This window comes from Aplidium turbinatum, chromosome 14 (genome assembly GCF_918807975.1).
Source record: "Aplidium turbinatum chromosome 14, kaAplTurb1.1, whole genome shotgun sequence".
Taxonomy (NCBI): domain Eukaryota; kingdom Metazoa; phylum Chordata; class Ascidiacea; order Aplousobranchia; family Polyclinidae; genus Aplidium; species Aplidium turbinatum.
Window position 1 is genome coordinate 1,862,756 of NC_137485.1, and position 22,865 is coordinate 1,885,620.

Genomic DNA, 22,865 nt, shown 5'->3' on the forward strand with positions numbered 1-22,865 from the left:
TTCGAGCGAAATTCGCCGAAGCGTGACGATTCGTTACTCAAAAATAACAACAAAAATAACAATACACACACTGGCACTGGCACAACAACTTTCACTACCTACGCCTACGGTACTAATGTAAAAAAATGGGATCCCAAAACCAGGGGGCCTGAGTGCCTCATGGTTAATCGGGCCCTGATGATACCTGATTTGTTTGCTCAAATAGAGCACTTTAAAGTTAGCATGTCCGTTTTGCCCGACTTCCCTACTATATTATCATAGATTTCCTTGCCTGTAGAAGGCCAAAAATTATTTTGGCCCCAGGTCCCATGAAGTGTTTAACACAGCAGTGATTATCTGGCATAATTTTTATTCTCACAAACGCCAAGGCGCCCGAATAAACAACTAATCTGTTAATTTACAGCCCTTTAAAATTTGTGAGTTATTGCAAGTGGCTTCAATTGGGTATATGTTCGGCTATCCATTGATGTTGGTACAATAAAAGACTTTGCTTTTTCTGATCCACAACGCAGTGACCAGTACTGGTACATTATTGTTTTGGTTTAAGTTTATTCTTAAAATATAAATAAAGTCGAAAACTGAATTGTCGAGAGGTGAGAACGTCTGCATGACGTTCGAAAGGACGTTAGTTCGACCCCACTTAATGGTACACGGCTGTGTCTATAAAAAATATTTACTATTTAGTGGCATGCCAAAATAATTAAGAGCAGTTGACGACGACTAGGCTACATACACTTTTTCTGCTTCCATTTATCTGTGGCGTTTTAATTCAGAATCATGTTAGCCGCCCCCGTGCCTCCTGGCAGAGGTACGGCTGTTTAGAGGCTCAATCGTTTTCGTCTGCTTACTTTTTTTTGACAGTTTAAAAAATGTATAAGCTGAATACTGAAAAGTTTGGATGTTCATCAGGACAATTGTCGTTTCTAGCACTATAGCTGCAACGTTCATCTGATGAAAGTGAAAATAACGACAAACAGGTTGATTTATTACTCCACAAGCAATAAATTAACTTTATTGTTGCTTTTACTTTCATCAGATGAACGTTGTAACTATGTTAGTTCTAGAAACGAAATATATAAGCTGCTACAGCAGATCAGTAATAATAGCTTAAATCTTGCAACGCCGTATATTAACTGCTTCGCAAACCTCTGACTGGGGGCCCACGCATATTTAATTCGTGCAGCATTTTTTGGCTTCTAATTTTATTAACATTTAATATGCAATTTTTTTTTCCATTTTTGCAAAAATTTCACGCTTGCTTTGCTCGCTCAACCAAATTTTATTCACTTAACCAGCGATGAATGGAGATCAGTTCTTATAACGTGCGTTGCTTAAGAGCACGCGCCGAGAGTCGATCCAAGGCGTGAGATTTTCAGAAACGGTAGTCTAACTTAAATTTTAAACCAAATCTTCTACCCAAATCTAATTTTAATTTGATGAATTTTTTTACATACAAATTAACCTCTGGTCACATGCAAATGGTGGATTTTGATAAAAAGAACTTTATTACGCCAAAAACGCAACCAAAACAAGATGATATTGTCAATTTTTTCGGAAGGCAAGCCCCCCAAACCCTTCGCCAAGTTCACTTTTTCGGACATTAAGTCTTGTATTGTTCATTTTTCTAATAAAATTTACTTTGTTAAAATTGTGGTCCATCCCTAACTTTTTACGGATCAACTGCATTGTCGGCATATTTACCTTTTTTTTCTGAAACATCTTAGAGTTGTTTGCTCTTTCCTGTAATGATGAATGCGAATTTTTTTCCTGCATTGAAAGATGTTTGAGTATTTGGACATTTTGTAATTATGATAACGATTGTTAAGAGCCATCACTAAACACATGAGCCCACGAGTAAATTTCGAGGAGAGTTGAGGCAAGATGATCTCACAAGATGTCCGCCCCGTTAGCTCAGTGGCTACGCCAGTGGCGTAGCTAGGGAATGTGCCGGAATGTGCCGCCCGGGGCGGATTCAGATTTTGCCACCCCTTCAAGAAAAAGCATGTGAAAATGAAATGCGTTCTTTCATCAGATTATAATCAAAATCAAAAATCGTAATCTGAAAGAGCTGCCCCTAGATGTGCCCCCCGAGGCGGTCCGCCCCCCCTAGCTACGCCACTGGGGTACGCGCCCGGCTCAAGATCATGCGGCGTAAGTTCGACTCTCGGGGTGTGCGCTTGAGCTACGCATTTAAGGACTGCTATCCATTCAGTGACACCTAGTGAATGGAATAACTCTCCTGCAACAACACTTCAACAATCTGAAAACTTCACTCTGCCAATCTCGGTAACCGGCCCTGCGTCAAGAGCCTCTACAAGTCTACGACTACAAGTATGCGAAAGCATACCAGGAATAACAAAGTATACCAAGTATACCACGAATACCCAATTATGGCTTTGTCAGTCCGAGGATAAAAATTCAAAACCAACCAACCAACCAACCAACCAACCAACCAAGGTCCAGTGTTTCATGATGTGATCACAGTGAAAAATTGCCGTACACGCATAAATTTAAGTCTACAACAATGATAAAAAGTTCATCACAATTTCAAACAAAATCTAACATTTATATTTTTCGTAAAATGTATAGCCACCGCACGCAGATTATATACAGTTCACCTCAAGAATTTACACTTAAACGTACAAAACTTTCCTAAATCGGTTCAGTTTGGTTTTATTTCTGACCATTACACCCTAAAACAATATATGCCAAACATAGCAGAGGTCTAGAAAGCTAAAAGCGAAGTGGGACAGAATTAGTTGTATATTGGCTACGTGTTGAATTAAATTCGCTAAACACATCCTTGTTAAATTGAATTCTTCGAATAAAACAAAGCAACATTTGCAACCTGATGACTTCGTTTGCAACAGAAATGCAAAATAACCGAATATGAAGAAATCCTTACTTTTTAACGACTACGTTTCTTTCTAATATATTCCTCAAAATCACTCTTTGTCATGGGTGCGGTTGATGTGTATTTTGTTAATTCTTTACAGTTTATTATAATACTGAAATATCAACGATCAAAATTGATAGCGTTGTAATCGGAGGTTTTATTTAACTTCATGTTTTACTTGAACTTTATACCATTCGAGACACTTTCTAAAATCTCTAAAAAAGAAAAAGACTATTTTGTTTCACAAATTACCAGATACAATTTCTTCAGTTTGGTCATAAAGCATAAAGCAGATTGTTTGACAATAGAATAAAATAATTAGTAATATCCAATTAAAACAATGAAAACTATCAATACTACAAAAAAGTGCTCAATGCTAAGCAAAAAAGCAATAGTAATATCCAATTATATGTTTCTGATCTATTGATCTGTTATTCACTTGATTAAGTAAATATTTGTCAAGCAGTTTGTCGCGCCATCGCAGCGATCAATGGCTCCAACAACACAAGCAAGAGAAATAAAAAGCATACACAAATGTGGGTAGAGGGAGCCTGAAGCCAAGATCTGAATCTATTAGGAAAGATAGGCCGATTTACTGTAGACTGCATATATTTTCAAAATTTGGCATGCTCATCACATTGCAATGAAATGTTACGTAAAGGGATGTGTAGCTTTGTTTTTATTATTTTTGGCTGGTGTAAATTTGGTGTTATTCAACAATCTTAGGTAGCCCATAACTTATCCATGTTTGTTGTTCTTCAGTTGTTTTAACTCTGCTTGCTGCATTGAGCACTTTGTTTGCAATTGCTGTAACTTATGCCTGAAATATACTAAATGTACTGCACAGTATATTCGGTACAGCAGCTCATATTACGATAAATATTTTTATTATCTAACGAAGGAATATGTTTGATATTAAAATCACTAAAAGGTTCTTCATAAAAAATTACCATCTTTATAACAGAACATTTGCCTAACAAACAGATTAACAAGTTGTTGAACTAAGGTTAAGCAGCTTGTGAGGCACTAGAAACTTTCTTATCAATTTGTTTGTCTCTTTAATGTCTAAATTAAATACGTTACAAACAAAATAATAACTAAATATCAACAATGGCGGAAACGTTTTGAAATTCTGGAAAGTTTGCTTGAAAATCCCAAGCATTCTTTTCTGGATCATAAACCTCCACAGCACCTGACCCTCCACCAACGACAAATATTTTCCCATTCAAAACACAAGCTCCATGAAAGGACCTTGCATAACTCATATTCGCAACATTACGCCAAGTTTGGTTCCATGGATCAAACCGTTCGATAGAATTGAGTTTCCCATTGTTGAATCCTCCTATTGCATATAATCGATCATTGAGAACAACACCTGCTAGACCATACCTTGCAATTTTCATTGAAGAAACAATATTCCAACCACCTTGTCGAGGATCGTGATGTTCAACTGAGTTTAAGTAATCACCATTATTGAAACCACCAATTGCATATATTCCTCCGCTGGTAGAAATCAAGGCTGAGCCACAACGTCCTTTATTCATGTCATCAATCCTGTACCATTTGTTGTTTTTAATGTTATAACATACTCCAGATCGTAGACTACTCAATCCACCACAATTGTAAATGCAATCATTAAAAACAACAGAAGCGCTACAATCTCTTCCATTTGCAGAAGCCAATTCCTTCCAACCTGAGTTCTGGTCGTCCAAGTCTAATCTTTCCATGGCTTTGGTATTCCTTCCACTTATGACGTAAACTTTCCTTTTATGACTAACAACTGATCCCTCCTTATGGTCAAACAATGTGTTTGAAAGGGTACTTGTTTTTTTTTTATGATGTCATACTTCCATGTTTGTTTGCTTGCAAATGCAATGAACATTTTTTTTGCTTGCTGTTCCTCAACAATGGCTTGATTGTTTTGCTGAGATCGGAAGCGGGAAAGCGTTGATTGAAAACACATTTTGAGACATTCATGACAATTCATGATCAATTCTTCTTGGCTGACAACATCTTGCAAAAAATCTCCAGACAAATTTTCAAGTTTCAATAAACTGAAAAGCTCAGTCAAGTGTTGCTTACGTGCATCGACGTCATGTTTGACCCATTCCAATATTCCATGGAGAACAATTTCCTCAGATGTCACCTGTTTATCTTTCATTTGAAGTATTTCATTGATGTCTTCGAATTTTAATTCCTTGAATTCTGTTCCTTGTACCAGTTTGTCGCAATTGTTTGCGACCACAAATTCTGCTTTTTCTACAAGTCTGTCAAGATTATACAACTTTGCATATGATCGAATATGTAGACAGTTTGTTACATCAATTTCCTCAAGTAAAAACTCCACACAGAATTCCTTTAAGGGGGGAATCCCCATGTAATTAGCTGCTTCTGTTAAATCGTAAACATTCTCACTTGTGATTGTGATGTCACAAGTGTAAATAAAGTTTAAAACAGCTTCAAGTGTCTCTTCAGTCACTCCTTGGACATTTCCTTTTCTTTCATATTTTTCTTGCATTTCAATAGAAAACATTTTTGATAAAAATGTTGAAAACACTCCAAGGATACATTTGTGTCCAGCAAAGTCGTTAGATCCAGCAGTTAAAGTGACGTCACAATAGTTTTTCATTTTGATTCTGTCATTGTTCAACATTGACAATATGTCTAAAGCGTGATTACTTTTAAAGTTTTTTGATTTCATTGTAATTTCAATGTTAATTATACTCCTGCAAATATATCAGTGTCGAATTAGGCTACACATTAACTGCATCCGAACACAAAAATTTTTCAACATTTTGTTTGTCATAAACGACAGCTAAAAAATGACTTAAAGCAATGCCTACCTGCCTTGCTTGCTTTCGATCAACGCAGCAGAGATATGGCGAAATAATAAGAACCAACAAGGATTGAGCATCGAGTAGACTGAGCAACAAGAATGTAGTTAAAGCGAAATGAATGATTAACTAAGAGTCTAAGACAAACACGAAGTGCTTTTCATTGGAACAAAACTATTTTCTGATGTTGACACTGTGGTGTTAATTGTATTTATTGCATGATTTTCCTGTTTTGTTATATATCACTTAACTTATAACCTATATCATATTTTCTTAAAATTAAACTTAATCCTGTCAATACAATACAGCCCGGTTGGACTCCAGCAGTGTATTATTGTGTGCTAAAGCCCAAAACATTAATGGCACCAAGAAATATCAATCAGGCATCCTTTGTACATCCTTCTCTTGCATCATGAGTCAATCTATGTAGGCAAACCTCTATTTTCTTAAAACTTTTATTCTTATTTGTGGGTGTAGCATCCAATTTCTTATATTTTTGATCCATTTTAGATGATTGTTTTGTCTTAATCTTTTTTTTAATTTTAACCTTATTATTGGCTCGAAAACTTACGCTTCGCTAGCGTTTGAATATAAAAATTAAACCTTTCATTTATTTTATGTTTTGATCCACGAAAAATAACTACCTCATTTGAAGAATGGAGATAGCCAAAGCCTGATTAAGGCTCACGGGGGGGCGAGGCACAGCTAAGTTTAGAGCCCCTATTGGCAATCGCTTTCGATGCAGAGCAGCAGTGCTCAACCGAAGCCTAGCATAGCAAGTAACTTTCCAAGTAGCAAATGTTCCCAAGACCATGCAAGCATTAATAATAATAAGAATACAATAATTATGCCTCGGTTGGCACCTCAGTGTATTCTAGCATGAAATTCTACATTAAAAGTGAAATAACAGAAATATTGTGTACAATGTACAACATTCAACACCATTATGGAAGAAACTCGGCAACTATACAATTAATTTGCTGCAGTAGAATTGACAAAACATAACGTAATACAATAATACAATACACGCATTAACTCAAGTTAAATAGCTACACAACACTTGAAAGTAACTTCTTGATTTAGATCAGCACTTTTCTAATTTTTGCATCTGCAAATTTGTGAATAATATTTTGAAAACTGAGCTGTCGTAACATTTCACACTCAATGTTCATTAGAGAGAGGAAGTTAAGACTGTCGTGTGAAAGCGTGGGGCGTAGTGTATTTTTTATTCTTTTTATCTTAGAAAAGCTTCTCTCTCCACTGGCATTGCTGACCATAAGTGACAAGTAAATTCTTAGCAACATTTCTGCATTAGGAAATGATGACTAACTTCCTTTTCTACTATCACCCGGTATGCAAATTGCTCTTGAGCTTCTTTTGGTAACCTTTCGTGTGTACACAACAATAAGAACTCGGATAGGTGAACTAACTCATCTGCTAGTGACCCTTCAAGATCTTCTGGGTATACACTAGCCAGTTGCAGAGCAGCATCACAAGCAGTTTCATTAGAAAAAGAAATTGGGCCAACTGATGATAAGATATGGGATCGTTGATTCAAGACTTCATATGCTTTGATACGCTGCTTCAAAGATGGATCAAGCTGGTCCAGTATTGGGAAATAAGAAAGTGTCATAAATTCATCTCTTGCCGACAAAATAGTTCCATTGCCAGTTGTAATTCCAATGTCAAAATCAAACAATTCATTTCGTCGTCGACTTCTTTTCAGCTCCACCTGATATTTGTTGGTATTAGATTTTCGAACACCAGATTCATCAAATTCAGAAAAAATTGTCTCTGAGGGATAAAATGAATAGATATTGATCGTGCGTGACATAAATGTTAGGCTACTCATGCAAAAACAAACAAGTTCATCATCATCTCTGCTTTCTTTAAAGGAATCGCTGCCCTACCATCGGGACTAACCGAGTAAGAAGGAACAAACTCAATAATAAGAAACCAACGTAAGTATAATGTAACACTAGTAACAAGCTGAATAGTGGCATTCGTCATTCATAACGTCTAGGCCAGACATGGGCAAACTACGGCCCGCGGGCCAAATCCGGCCCGCCGGCTCTTGTATTCTGGCCCGCCGGATGTTATCGACATGTTGCAAGTTTTATTATTGTGAAGTTTCAATAGGAGGATTAGATACCTCTTGTCTCTAAATAGCGATACAATGTAGAATGTAGAGCATTATGATGTCACAGGTACATTTGTGCGTCGCTTGACGCAACAGTGCTTTCTGCTTTTAACCAGTAATGTACCATATTTCTTAGTTTAGTGTTTTTATCAACAGTTTCGTCAGTGTGGAATGCTAAGCGAAATAGACATTGCTAAGTTGTTAATAAATTATATTGTTAAAATGAGTGCAGCGAAGAAGCGTAAAGTCGATAGTGAGCGCAGAGTGTTCAAAAAGGAGTGGACGACGAAATACTTTTTTACCGAAGTGGGATCAACTGCGGTATGCCTTATTTGCCAAAAAAACGTTGCTGTTTTGAAAGAATACAACATCCGCCGCCATTTTGACACCAATCATGCAAACCATCATAGCAGCCTGTCAACTCAGCAAAGAAAGGACGTTTCTCAGAGATTAGTGGCAAATTTTCGGATTCAGCAAAGCACTCTTTTTCAGCAGAGTGCAGTTTCTGAGTCAATCACCAAGGCAAGTTTTTTACTGGCTTTCAAAATAGCACAAGCAAGCAAACCATTTTCCGATGGAGAATTTATCAAGCAGTGCATGGTAGAGACAGCAAGTCTCTTGTGTCCAGATGCAAAAAGCAAATATGAACAAATCAGTTTATCACGCAGAACTGTAACTCGCCGTATAGAACAAATTGATGAGCACTTAGCTAACGAGTTGAAAGGAAAAGCAGATTCTTTTGTATTTTATTCGTTAGCGCTGGACGAAAGTAATGACGTAAGAGACACGGCACAGCTTTTGATTTTCGTCAGAGGAATTAATGACAAGTTTGAGATAATAGAAGAACTTTTAGCAATGGAGTCGTTAAAAGGGACTACTCGAGGAGAGGACCTTTTTCTTAAAGTCACTAGTGTGATCGACAGGTTTAAATTACCATGGAACAAACTTACGAATGTCACCACTGATGGATCACCAAATTTGACAGGAAAAAATGTTGGACTGCTAAAAAGACTTCAAGATAAGATGAATGAGGAAAATGCTGGGGTGGATATAACTTTTTTGCACTGCATTATCCATCAGGAAGCCCTGTGTAAATCTGTACTGCAGCTCAATCATGTAGTGAAGGCAGTAGTAAAACTGATCAACTACATAAAAGGGAGAGGACTTCACCATCGCCAATTTATCAAGTTTCTTGAGGAAATTGATTCTGATCACCAGGACTTGCTTTATCATTCTCATGTGCGCTGGTTAAGCTTGGGTAAAGCATGTAAACGAGTCTGGAACCTTAAAGAGGCAATTACCTCATTTTTGAAGTCAATCGGGAAAGCTGATGAATTTCCTGAGCTGGAGGACAGAGATTGGCTCTGTGATTTTGCTTTTTCTGTCGATATATTAACACATATGAATGAGCTGAATGCAAAGCTGCAAGGGAAAGAACTCTTCGCTCACGATATGTACACAAGCGTTACGGCTTTCAAATCAAAATTGGCTTTATTCTCAGCACAAATGTCCAACAATTCTTTTGTTCATTTCCCCACATTACTGACGATGAAAGAAGCCCCTAAACATGCAAATAAATACAGCAAATCACTAAATGATTTGCACCACGAATTTTGCCGTAGATTTCTTGATTTCAAAAAACTCCAAAAACCATTTCAGATTATTTCGGCTCCACTTTCACAAGTCGCTGCAACAGCACCACAAGAACTGCAGTTGGAATTGATCGATCTTCAGAGTGACTACGTTTTAAAGGAGAAATTCGAAGCCCTGAAGCTAAATGAGTTTTACGCATCGCTAAGCAACACCAGATTTCCAGAAATTCGAAAGGTGGCACAAAAAATGCTGGTATTGTTTGGTTCCACATATATTTGTGAACAGACGTTCAGCTTGATGAATTTTAACAAATCTAGCCACAGGTCTCAGCTGAGTGATGCGCACCTCAAATCTATCCTGACTATCGCCACAACCAAAATGATGCCAAATTTCGATGCTTTGGCAAAAAATAAAGCTTGACAATCCTGTCAGACGTCGTATTTAAATTCGATTTTGTTTTTTGGTTGTATTTTTCAGTTATTTGTTAATTTAATCTTCCGTTTTTTTTGTCCCTTTGTTATTCGTGTGACAAACTATATGTAAGTGGCGGCTCGATCACTTGGCCCGCCAGTCTAAGAACAAAATAATTTTGGCCCCTAATTCAAAAAGTGTGCCCACCTATGGTCTAGGCTCTGCCTAAGTGCCTACCAGCTGCAATTCCTCCTGTCTTGTTGTTTAGTACAGTACTAAGATCATTCGCCTGATCGCGTTCAAAACTTCAAGCGAAACGAACGTGTTCAAATGAAATTCGCCGAAGCGTGACGATTACACAATTTGAAATCGTTACTCAAAAATAACAATGCACACACTGGAACAACAACTTTTACTACCTACGTTTACGGTACTAATGTAAAAGAATTGAGGCCTCCAAAACTAGGGGGCCTGAGGCCTGTGTGCCTCATGGTTAACCGGGCCCTGATGATATCCGATTTGTTTGCTCAAATAGAGCACTTTAAAGTTAGCATATCCGTTTTCTTGACTTCCCTACTATATTATCATAGATTTCCTTGCTTGTAGAGGGCTCATGAAGAGCTTAACATAGCAGTGATTATCTGGCATAATTTTTATTTTCACAAACGTCAAGGCGCCCGAACAAACAACTAATCTGTTAAATTGTAGCCATTTAAAATTTATGTTTTATTACAAGTGGCTTCAATTGGGTATAAGTTCGGCTATCCATTAATGTTGATACAATAAAAAGACTTTACTTTTTCTGATCCAAAACGCAGTGACCAGTATTGTTCATTATTGTTTTGGTTTAAGTTTAGTCTTAAAATATAAATAAAGTCGAAAGCTGAGTTGTCGAGAGGTGAGGACGTCTGCATGACGTTCGAAAGGTCGTCGGTTCGACTCCACTTCATGGTACACGGCTGTGTCCTGTGTCTATGAAAAGTACTTACTATTTAGTGGCATGCCAAAATAATTAGGAGCAGTTGACGACGACTAGGCTACATACACTTTTTCTGCTTCCATTTATCTGTGGCGTTTCAGTTCAGAATCGTGTTAGCCGCCCGGTGCCTCCCGGCAGAGGGACGGCTATTTAGAGGCCCAATCATTTTGGTCTGCTTAATTTTTATTGACAGTTTAAAAAATATATAAGCTGAATACTGAAAAGTTTGGATGTTCATCAAGACAATTGTCGTTGCTAGCACTAGTTGCAACGCTCATCTGATGAAAGTGAAAGTAACGACAAATAGGTTGATTTATTACTTCACAAGCAATAAATCAACTTTATTGTTGCTTTTACTTTCATCAGATGAACGTTGCAACTATGTTAGTTCTAGGAACGAAATATAGAAGCTGCTACAGCAGATCAGTAATAATAGCTTAAATCGTGCAAGGCCGTATATTAACTGTTTCGCAAACCTCTGACTGGGGACCCACGCATATTTAATTTGTGCAGCGTATTTTGGCTTTTAATTTTCCTAACATTTAATATGCAATTTTTTTTCCATTTTTGCAAAAAATTCACGCTTGCTTTGCTCGCTCAACCAAATTTTATTCACTTAGCCAACGATGAATGAAGATCAGTCCTTATAACGTGCATTGCTTAAGCGCACGCCCCGAGAGTCGAACCAGGGCGTGAGATTTTCTGAAACGGTAGTCTAACTTAAATTTTAAACCAAATCTTCTACCCAAATCTAATTTTAATTTGATGAATTTCTTTACATACAAATTAACCTCTGGCTACAAATGGTGGATTTTGATAAAAAAAACTTTATTACGCCAAAATCGCAACCAAAACAAGATAATATTGTCAATTTTTTTCTATGGCAAGCCCCCAAAACCTTTCTATGGCAAGCCCCCACCCCACGCCCCTCTCCAAGTTCACTTTTTCAGACATTAAGTTTTGCATTGTTCACTTATCTGATAAGATTTGCTTTGTTGAGATTGTAGTCCATCCCTAACTTTTTTCGGATCCACTGCTGACTACTGCATTGACTGCACTAACTACTGCACTGACTGACTACTGTCGGCATATTTACCTTTTCTTCTAAAACATCTTAGAGTTGTTTGCTCTTTGCTGCAATGATGAATGTGAATTTGTTCCTGCATTGAAAGATGTTTGAGTATTTGGACATTTTGTAATTATGATAACGATTGTTAAGAGCCATCACTAAACATAGGAGCCCACTAGTAAATTTCGAGGAGAGTTGAGGCAAGATGTTCTCACAAGGTCCAGTGATTCATTATGTGATCACAGTGATAAACTGTCGTACACACGCAAGAAAGTCTTAACCATGATATAAAGTTCATCACAATTTCAAACAAAATTTAAAATCGATTTCTTTTGTAAAATAGATAGCCACCGCTTGCAGATTAAAAACACTACAAGAATTTACATTTAAATGTACAAAGCTTTCCTAAATCAGTTCAGTTTGGTTTTATTTCTGACCATTACACCCTAAAACAATATATGCCAAACATAGCAGAGGTCTAGAAAGCTAAAAGCGAAGTGAGACAGAATTATTTGTACATACGTGTTGAATTAAACTCACTAAATACATTCTTGTTAAATTGAATTCTTCAAATAAAACAAAGCAACATTTGCAACCTGACGACTTCGTTTGCAACAAAAGCGCAAAATAACCGAATATGAAGAAATCCTTACTTTTTTAACGACTACGTTTCTTTCTAATATATTATTCAAAAATGACGTTTTGTCGTAGGTAAGGTTGATGTGTATTTTGTTAATTCTTTACAGTTTATTATAATATTGAAACATCAACATTCAAAATTGATAGCGTTGTAATCAGAGGTTTTATTTAACTTCATGTTTTACTTGAACTTTATACCATTCAAGACACTTTCTAAAATCTTTAAAAAAGAAAAAGGTTACTTTTTTAAAAACAGTTACCAGATACAATTTCTTCAGTTTGGTCACAAAGCATAAAGCAGATTGTTTGGTGATAGAACAAAATAATTAGTGATATAGAGACGACAATTATACATTTCTGATCTGTTGATCTGTTTTACACTTGATTAAATAAATATTTGTTAAGCAGTTACAACGCGATAATGACAGAATCGACATAAGAGAATACCATCTGTATGACAGAACACTTGCCTAATAAACAGAATAACAAGTTATTCATTGCTCAATTAACGTTAAACAAATGTAAGGCACTAGAAACTTTCGTAACTTATCAATTTGTTTGTCACTTTAATGTTTAAATTAAATACATTACAAACAAAATAAGAACTAAACATCAACAATGGCGGAAACAAACTGAAATTCTGTAAGGTTTGTCTCAATTTCCCAAACATTCCTCTCTGGATCATAAACCTCCACAGCATCTGATCCTCCTCCAACGACATATATTTTCTCATTTAAAACACAAGCTCCATGAAAGGATCTTGCACAATTCATTTCCGCAACATTGCACCAGGTTTGGTTCCGTGAATCAAACCGTTCGACTGATTCGAGGTTTTCATTGTCGTTTGCACCTCCTATTGCATATAATTGATCATTGAAAACAACACCTGCTAGACCACCTCTTGCAACTTTCATTGAAGGAACAATATTCCAACCACCTTGGCGAGGATCGTGATGTTCAACTGAGTTTAAGAAATCGTTGTTCATGCCACCAATTGCATATATTCCTCCGTTGGTAGAAAGCAAAGTTAGGTAGCAGCGTTTTTTTTTCATGTCATCAATCCTGTTCCATCTGTTTCGGTCGATATTGTAACATTCTCCAGACCGTAAAGTACGGCACCCACCACAATTGTAAATACAATCATCGAAAACAGCAGAAGCACCACCTTCTCTCCTTACATTTGTAGCAGCTAATTCCTTCCAACGCAACGTCAGGTCGTCCAAGTCCAATCTTTCCACTGTGTTGGTATTTTTTCCACTGATGATGTAAATTTTGTTTTTGTGACTTGCAATGGATCCCCAACTATGATCAAACAATGAGATTGGCATGGTACGTCTGCTTTGATTGAAAATATGATACTCCCATATTTTATTTCCTTTAAATGCAATGAAGTATTGTTTGGCTTTATGTTGCTCAACAATAATTTGCTGAAATTGGAAGCGGGAAAGGGTTGATTGAAAACACATTTTTGTGCATTCATGACAATTCATGATCAATTCTTCTTGGCTGACAACATTTTGCAAGAAATCTCCAGATAAATTTTCAAGTTTCAATGAACTGAAAAGTTCAGTCAAGTGTTGCTTACGTGCATCGACGTCATGTTTGATCCATTCCATCATTCCATGGAAAACAATTTCCTCAGGTATGACATGTTTATCTTTCATTTTAAGTATTTCCTGGATATCTTCGAAAATTAATTCATTAAAATCTTTTTCCTTAACCAGACTTTCAAAGTTGTTTGTAATCACAAAATTTGCTTTTTTTACAACTTTGTCAAGATCATACAACTTTGCATATGAACGAATATGTAGACAGTTTGTTGCATCAATTTCCTCAAGTAAAAACTCCACACAAAATTCCTTCAAGTGAGGAATCTCCATGTAATTAGCTGCTTCTATTAAGTTGTACACATTCTCACTTGTGATTGTGATGTCACAAGTGTAAATGAAGTTTAAAACAGCTTCAAGTGTTTCTTCAGTCACCCCTTGGACATTTCCTTTTCTTTCATACTTTTCTCGCATTTCTACAGAAAACATTTTAGATAAAAATTTTGAGAACACGCCTAGGATGCATTTGTGTCCAGCGAAGTCATTAGATCCAGCACTTAAAGTGACGTCACAATAGTTTTTCATTTTGATTCTGTCATTGTTCAACATTGACAAAATTTCTAAAGCGTGATTACTTTTATAGTTTTTTGACTTCATTGTAATTTCAATGTTAATTGAATTCCTGCAAATGTACAAATATCCAATTAGACATAAGTCGCAAATGGACATAGCAAATTTCCAATGTTAACACTAGACCGACCAGCTATCATTTTTGATTTTCAATGTTAATTTATTGTATTCCTGCAAATATACAAATGTCCTTTACACATAAACTACATCTGAACACAACAAATTTATAACGTTTGGTTTTATCATAAACGAAAGCTACAAACTGACTTAAAGCAATGCCTGCCTTGCTTGTTTTGGACTAACATAGCAGAGATATAGTGGAATAACAGAATCCAACAAGCATTAGGTAGACTGAACAACAAGAATGTTATTAAAGCGAAATCAATGATTAACCTAAACAAATAAAGCTTTTTATTGAATCAATTTTTAATAATGGTGACACGTTACGGAGAAACAAATTGTGTTGACTTACAGGTCCTATATGTTCTTTTTTAGGAGGATTTGTTCACTTTTTTTAAGAAAAATAAATAATTAAATTGTGTCTCTTTTCCCTTTTAATTCTTTAGCTTGGATATACAAAAGTATTTTACTTTTTGTGACTTTTCGACGACGCTAGTGTTTGATTTCCAAGAATTTATTGTACTAATGTAGCGTGCGAATTCCTAAATGTACGTGTACAATTCCAATCTAACAAATAAATTTGTTGTTTAGCCTTAATTTTTGTGACGTAGCCCTCTACTCATCCAAGAAGATGTAAAAAAATTTTCAAACGTAAAACTTTCGTTTTACTTGCTGTGACGAAACTTGTCTTCTTTTTATATAACATGTTAGCTCTATGTTGGATTGCAGTGTTTCCATTAACTTTAAATCGTATCGATTTGTAATTGGTATTGAGCAATCTTTGGTGCTGTTATTATTGCACGATCATCAAAATCGGTTGCTACATGCAGCCTAGTTGATTGTTTTTTAAAAACCGGAATCTTACCAAGTGAGTTCCGGTGGGATCCCAGCAGTGTATTATTGCGTGTCACAACATTAAATGTGTTTCAAAAGCTTGAAGTTATCAAGGAGTTTGTTTCACTATTTAATGCTCATTTTTACTTGTTTTTCTCCGGTTTATTCGCTATCTTATTGCTGGCTAGTAGTCAAAATGAAGAACAATTTAACCCTATCATCCCCAGATATTTGTCAACTGGCTTTTGATGTGGTTGCTTTTACCGTTTGTAAAGCAAAGGGTATCTTCAACAAGTGAAAAGTTGGTTACATTGAGAACTGAGATTGAATTATTTCCAGTACAAAACAAAATACAATAAATATATAAAACCATTGAGATAAGATTTCACAATGATTATATTGCTTCATTGTTATTTCTCTTCAAAAACAAAAGAAGAAATGTTTCAATGCAATGCACCAAGATTAACCATTTTTTTCGATTTACACAAAAGCAAATGGTCAGCAATCACAAAAGAAAAATTAAGATTCATGAAATCATCTTCGTACCGTTTTTGCAATATTTAGTGGTGCAACCAACACTGAATATTCAGTCGTGTGGTTCAACCAACACAGAATATTTAGTGGTGCAACCAACACAGAATATTTAGTGGTGCAACCAACACAGAATATTTAGTGGTGCAACCAACACAGAATATTTAGTGGTGCAACCAACACAGAATATTTAATGGTGCAACCAACACAGAATATTTAGTGGTGCAACCAACACAGAATATTTAGTGGCGCAACCAATACAGAATATTTAGTGGTTCAACCAGCACATAATATTTAGTGGTGCAACCAACACAGAATATTTAGTGGTACAAATAACACAGAATATTTAGTGGTGCAACTAACACAGAATATTTAGTGATACAACCAACACAGAATATTTAGTGGTGCAACCAACACAGAATATTTAGTGGTGCAACCAACATAGAATATTTAGTGGTGCAACCAACACAGAATATTTAGTGGTGCAACTAACACAGAATATTTAGTGATACAACCAACACAGAATATTTAGTGGTGCAACCAACATAGAATATTTAGTGGTGCAACCAACACAGAATATTTAGTGGTGCAACCAACACAGAATATTTAGTGGTGCAACCAACACAGAATATTTAGTGGTACAAATAACACAGAATATTTAGTGGTGCAATCACGAAAGAAAAATTAAGATTCATGAAATCATCTTCGTACCGTTTTTGCACAATTGTCATCTCTATTGTTCTTAAACTTTAACATAGACGAAAAAGTTGTTTATTTACTGCATTGCACTTAGTTGTAGTTTATTTGATTACTTATGACGTAGCCATTGTTTTTTTTGTTTTGAAACTGGAATCAATAATATAGGCCACAAATCTTGTATTTTACAACTAGCTTTTTATTCAAAGTTTTTTGTGTTTAGTTGTATTTTGTGTATTTGGTGGGTAAGCGTTATTATGCACAGGGCCGGATTTAGCTGATGTGGGGCCTGGGGCACTTTTAGATCGGGGGGCCACTCTGCAAAATTTTTTTTCGGCGCGAAAAACCACCTCTGCGTTTACAATAGCATCAATCCAGCACTGCACAGCATTTTTCAGAAACTTCAAAGGCTGAAAGGAAGAAAAAATAACACAAAATCACATTTTTTCCACGTAGGGGGCCCTTCAAAAGTCGGGGGCCCGGGGCACCTGTCCCCTCTGCCCCCCTTAAATCCGGGCCTGATTATGCATCATTAGCGTAATGACCAATTTTTTTGCGTAATGCTGATGATTCCTAGTTAAGCTTATTATTGTTCAATATTTTCATTTATCTTCTTTTGCGACTTTTCAGCTTGCTTTATTTTTTAGAATTATTTTTCGACTTTATTCCTATAGTGCGGCTAGCGCCTAAGGGAAAAAAAAGCAATCAAATTTTTAGAATATTTTTTCAAAAAGGTGTGGTATAACCAACACAGAATGTTTAGTGGTGCAACCAACACAGAACATTTTGTGGTGTAACCAACACAGAATATTTAGTGGTGCAACTAACACAGAATATTTAGTGGTGCAAATAACACAGAATATTTAGTGGTGCAACTAACACAGAATATTTAGTGGTACAAACAACACAGAATACTTAGTGGTGCAACCAAAACAGAATATTTAGTGGTGCAACCAACACAGAATATTTAGTGGTGCAACCAACACAGAATATTTAGTGGTGCAACCAAAACAGAATACTTAGTAGTGCCACCAACACAGAATATTTGGTGGTGCAACCAACATAGAATATTTAGTGATACAACCAACACAGAATATTTAGTGGTGCAACCAACACAGAATATTTAGTGGTGCAACCAACACAGAATAGTTAGTGGTGCAACCAACACAGAATATTTAGTAGTGCAACCAACACATAATATTCAGTCGTACAAACACACAGAATATTTAGTGGTACAACCAACACAGAATATTTAGTGGTGCAACCAACACAGAATATTTGGTGGTGCAACCAACACAGAATATTTAGTGGTGCAACCAACAAAGAATATTTAGTGGTGCAACCAACACAGAATATTTAGTGGTGCAACTAACACAGAATATTTAGTGGTGCAACCAACACAGAATATTTGGTGGTGCAACCAACAGAGAATATTTAGTGATACAACCAACACAGAGTATTTAGTGGTGCAACCAACACAGAATATTTAGTGGTACAACCAACACAGAATGTTTAGTGGTGCAACCAACACAGATTATTTAGTGGTGCAACCAACTCAGAATATTCAGTCGTACAACCACAGAATATTTAGTGGTGCAACCAACACAAAATATTTAGTGGTACAACCAACACAGAATATTTAGTGGTGCAACCAACACAGACTATTTAGTGGTGTAACCAACACAGAATATTTAGTGGTGCAACTAACACAGAAGATTTAGTGGTGCAACCAACACAGAATATTCAGTGGTACAACCAACACAGAATATTTAGAGGTGCAACCAACACAGAATATTCAGTGGTGCAACCAACTCAGAATATTTAGTGGTGCAACCAACACAGAATACTCAGTGGTACAACCAACACAGAATATTTAGTGGTACAACCAACAAAAAAATATTTAGTGGTGCAACCAACACAGAATATTTAGTGGTGCAACCAACAGAATGTTTAGAGGTGCAACACAGAATATTTAGTGGTACAACCAAAACAGAATATTTAGTGGTACAACCAAAACAGAATATTTAGTGGTACAACCAACAAAAAATATATAGTGGTGCAACCAACACAGAATATTTAGTGGTGCAACCAACAGAATGTTTAGAGGTGCAACCAACACAGAATATTTAGTGGTACAACCAAAACAGAATATTTAGTGGTACAACCAACAAAAAATATTTAGTGGTGCAACCAACACAGAATATTTAGTGGTTCAACCAACACAGAATATTTAGTGGTGCAACCAACATAGAATATTTATTAGTGCCACCAACACAGAATATTTAGTGGTGCAACCAACACAGAATATTTAGTGGTGCAACCAACACAGAATATTTAGTTGTGCAACCAACACAGAATGTTTAGTGGTGCAACCAACACAGAATATTCAGTGGTACAACCAACACAGAATATTTAGTGGTGCAACCAACACAAAGTATTTAGTGGTGCAACCAACACAGAATATTTAGTGGTGCAACCAACACAGAATATTTAGTGGTGCAACCAACACAGAATATTTAGTGGTGCAACCAACACGGAATATTTAGTGGTGCAACCAACACAGAATATTCAGTGGTGCAACCAACACAGAATATTTAGTGGTGCAACCAACACAGAATATTTAGTGGCGCAACCAACACAGAATATTCGGTGGTAAAACCAACACAGAATATTTAGTGGTACAACCAACATAGCATATTTACTGGTGCAACCAACACAGAATATTTAGTGGTGCAACCAACAAAGAATGTTTAGTGGTGCAACCAACACAGAATATTTAGTGGTGCAACCAACACAGAATGTTTAGTGGTGCAACGAACACAGAATATTTAGTGGTACAACCAACACAGAATATTTGGTGGCACAACCAACACAGAATATTTAGTGGTGCAACCAACACAGAATATTTAGTGGTGCAACCAACACAGAAATTTAGTGGTGCAACCAACACAGAATGTTTAGTGGTGCAACTGTAGCAGACAGCTGGCAACTTAATTTATCCGCTCATACCTAGCTGTAATACTAGTCTACAACGACATTTCGGGCACAACAATGTGGCAGAAATGATGCGAGAACGAGGTCTGTGCTTCTTTACTACATGTATGATTTTATTGTCACCACATAACTTAAAAGATTGCAATCGTCTTTCCACAATAGTACATAATTTAAATCACAAGTCCAACCCCGGAAACTGCACACTGAACGTTGACTGACGGAGCCAGAAATTATATCCCCACTGTACCAAATTCATATTATAGTGATCTGCACCAAAATTATCCAGTACTCTGACGTACTACCTACACCAAAAGTAGAATTTTCTGTCTGTCGAATGTTCGGCCAAAACGCGATATACATAGTCGCTGAGGAACGAAGCATCTGTAAGCTATAACGTTGAAAAGACGAAAAATTACGCATATGTGATTGAAAGGTGCCGGTTGCAAGAATGCGTTTAGCTGATTGGCATAAGATTTTTTAAGAGGCAAGCAAATTCCTAATCATACTTCAGGAAGCCCGAAGCACACTTGCCAAACTACATGAATTACTTGACTTACTGGGTAACGTTGCATATATGCAACAGAACGTTAATTTCAAGGCGGTAACAAGCGTTAAGAAAAGTTGAAGACCTAAGGTGAAAATCCCAAAGCACAATTGTAAACTTCACGACGATAACAAACCTAAGGAAGGTTGAAAAGACCTAAGGTGAAACGCTGGGCGCTACACAACCAACACAGAATATTTAGTGGTACAGCAAACACAGAATATTTAGTGGCGCAACCAACACAAAATATTTAGTGGTGCAATGAACACAGAATATTTAGTGGTGCAACCAACACAAAATATTTAGTGGTGCAACCAACACAGAATATTTAGTGGTGCAACCAACACAGAATATTTAGTGGTGCAACCAACACAGAATATTCGGTGGTACAACCAACACAGAATATTTAGTGATACAACCAACATAGCATATTTACTGGTGCAACCAACACAGAATATTTAGTGGTGCAACCAACAAAGAATGTTTAGTGGTGCAACCAACACAGAACATTTAGTGATGCAACCAGCACAGAATATTTAGTGATGCAACCAACACAGAATATTTAGTGGTGCAACCAACACAGAATATTTAGTGGTGCAACCAACTCAGAATATTTAGTGGTGCAACCAACACAGAATATTTAGTGGTGCAACCAACACAGAATATTTAGTGGTACAACCAACACAGAATATTCAGTGGTGCAACCAACACAGAATATTTAGTGGTGCAACCAACACAGAATATTTAGTGGTGCAACCAACAAAGAATATTTAGTGGTGCAACCAACACAGAATATTCAGTGGTGCAACCAACACAAAATATTTAGTGGTGCAACCAACACAGAATATTTGGTGGTACAACCAACACAGAATATTTAGTGGTGCAACCAACACAGAATATTTAGTGGTGCAACCAACACAGAATATTTAGTGGTGCCATCAACACAGAATATTTAGTGGTGCAACCAACACAGAATATTTAGTGGTACAACCAAAACAGAATATTTAGTGGTACAACCAAAACAGAATATTTAGTGGTGCCACCAACACAGAATATTTAGTGGTACAACCAAAACAGAATATTTAGTGGTACAACCAAAACAGAATATTTAGTGGTGCCACCAACAAAGAATATTTAGTGGTGCAACCAACACAGAATATTTAGTGGTACAACCAAATCAGAATATTTAGTGGTGCAACCAACAAAGCATATTTACTGGTGCAACCAACACAGAATATTTAGTGGTGCAACCAACAAAGAATGTTTAGTGGTGCAACCAACACAGAATATTTAGTGGTGCAACCAGCACAGAATATTTAGTGGTGCCACCAACGCAGAATATTTAGTGGTGCAACCAACACAGAATATTCAGTGGTACAACCAACACAGAATATTTAGTGGTGCAACCAACACAGAATATTTAGTGGTGCAACCAACACAGAATATTTAGTGGTACAACCAACACAGAATATTTAGTGGTGCAACCAACACAGAATATTTAGTGGTGCAACCAACACAGAATATTTAGTGGTGCAACTAACTCAGAATATTTAGTGGTGCTACCAACACAGAATACTTAGTGGTGCAACCAACACAGAATATTTAGTGGTACAACCAACACAGAATATTCAGTGGTGCAACCAACACAGAATATTTAGTGGTGCAACCAACACAGAATATTTAGTGGTGCAACCAACAAAGAATATTTAGTGGTGCAACCAACACAGAATATTTAGTGGTACAACCAACACAGAATATTTAGTGGTGCAACCAACACAGAATATTTAGTGGTACAACCAACACAGAATATTTAGTGGTGCAACCAACAAAGAATATTTAGTGGCGCAACCAACACAGAATATTCAGTGGTGCAATCAACACAGAATATTTAGTGGTGCAACCAACACAGAATATTTAGTGGTACAACCAAAACAGAATATTTAGTGGTACAACCAAAACAGAATATTTAGTGGTGCAACCAACACAGAATATTTAGTGGTGCAACCAGCACAGAGTATTTAGTGGTGCAACCAACACAGAATATTTAGTGGTACAACCAACACAGAATATTTATTGGTGCAACCAACACATAATATTTAGTGGTGCAACTAACACAGAATATTTAGTGGTGCAACCAACACAGAATATTCAGTCGTGTGGTTCAACCAACACAGAATATTTAGTGGTGCAACCAACACAGAATATTTAGTGGTTCAATTTGTTGACGATTTGCAGCATTGGGCTATAGAGGATCAACTAAATGTTTTTTGTTGTTTTATTTTCTTCGCAAATATTCAATCTACTCTACCAAAATCACGTACTTTCCACTTTTTTGAAGTTGCATATATGCAACATAGGGCGCTACGGGATTTATTGTCACTTCAGGTTAGATATACAGTGCAGATTGA

The 22,865-nt window shown here is 36.5% G+C and overlaps 3 protein-coding genes and 1 pseudogene across 3 annotated transcripts; 1 reads left to right on the plus strand and 3 right to left on the minus strand.

Annotated features, from left to right (window-relative positions):
• Positions 1-2,638: 2,638 nt before the first annotated feature.
• Positions 2,639-4,756, minus strand: LOC145783514 (uncharacterized). Its single transcript, XM_082595403.1, has one exon. It carries the CDS (start codon positions 4,621-4,623, stop codon positions 3,994-3,996), a length of 630 nt encoding a protein of 209 aa, XP_082451529.1. The 5' UTR covers positions 4,624-4,756; the 3' UTR covers positions 2,639-3,993.
• Positions 4,644-5,414, minus strand: LOC145783601 (kelch-like protein 12). The gene has a single exon (XM_082595496.1). The coding sequence runs from the start codon at positions 5,412-5,414 to the stop codon at positions 4,644-4,646; it is 771 nt and encodes a 256-aa protein (XP_082451622.1).
• A 2,678-nt stretch (positions 5,415-8,092) lies between these two features.
• On the plus strand, positions 8,093-9,883 carry LOC145783603 (general transcription factor II-I repeat domain-containing protein 2 pseudogene; annotated as a pseudogene).
• A 3,283-nt stretch (positions 9,884-13,166) lies between these two features.
• Positions 13,167-14,597, minus strand: LOC145783604 (kelch-like protein 6). The gene has a single exon (XM_082595497.1). It carries the CDS (start codon positions 14,595-14,597, stop codon positions 13,167-13,169), a length of 1,431 nt encoding a protein of 476 aa, XP_082451623.1.
• Between the last annotated feature and the right edge of the window lie 8,268 nt (positions 14,598-22,865).

Bases quoted from the DNA above. Each gene is read 5' to 3' on its own strand.
- LOC145783514 (XM_082595403.1), bottom strand. From the start codon at position 4,623: ATGGAAAGATTAGACTTGGACGACCAGAACTCAGGTTGGAAGGAATTG.
- LOC145783601 (XM_082595496.1), bottom strand. From the start codon at position 5,414: ATGCAAGAAAAATATGAAAGAAAAGGAAATGTCCAAGGAGTGACTGAA.
- LOC145783604 (XM_082595497.1), bottom strand. From the start codon at position 14,597: ATGTTTTCTGTAGAAATGCGAGAAAAGTATGAAAGAAAAGGAAATGTC.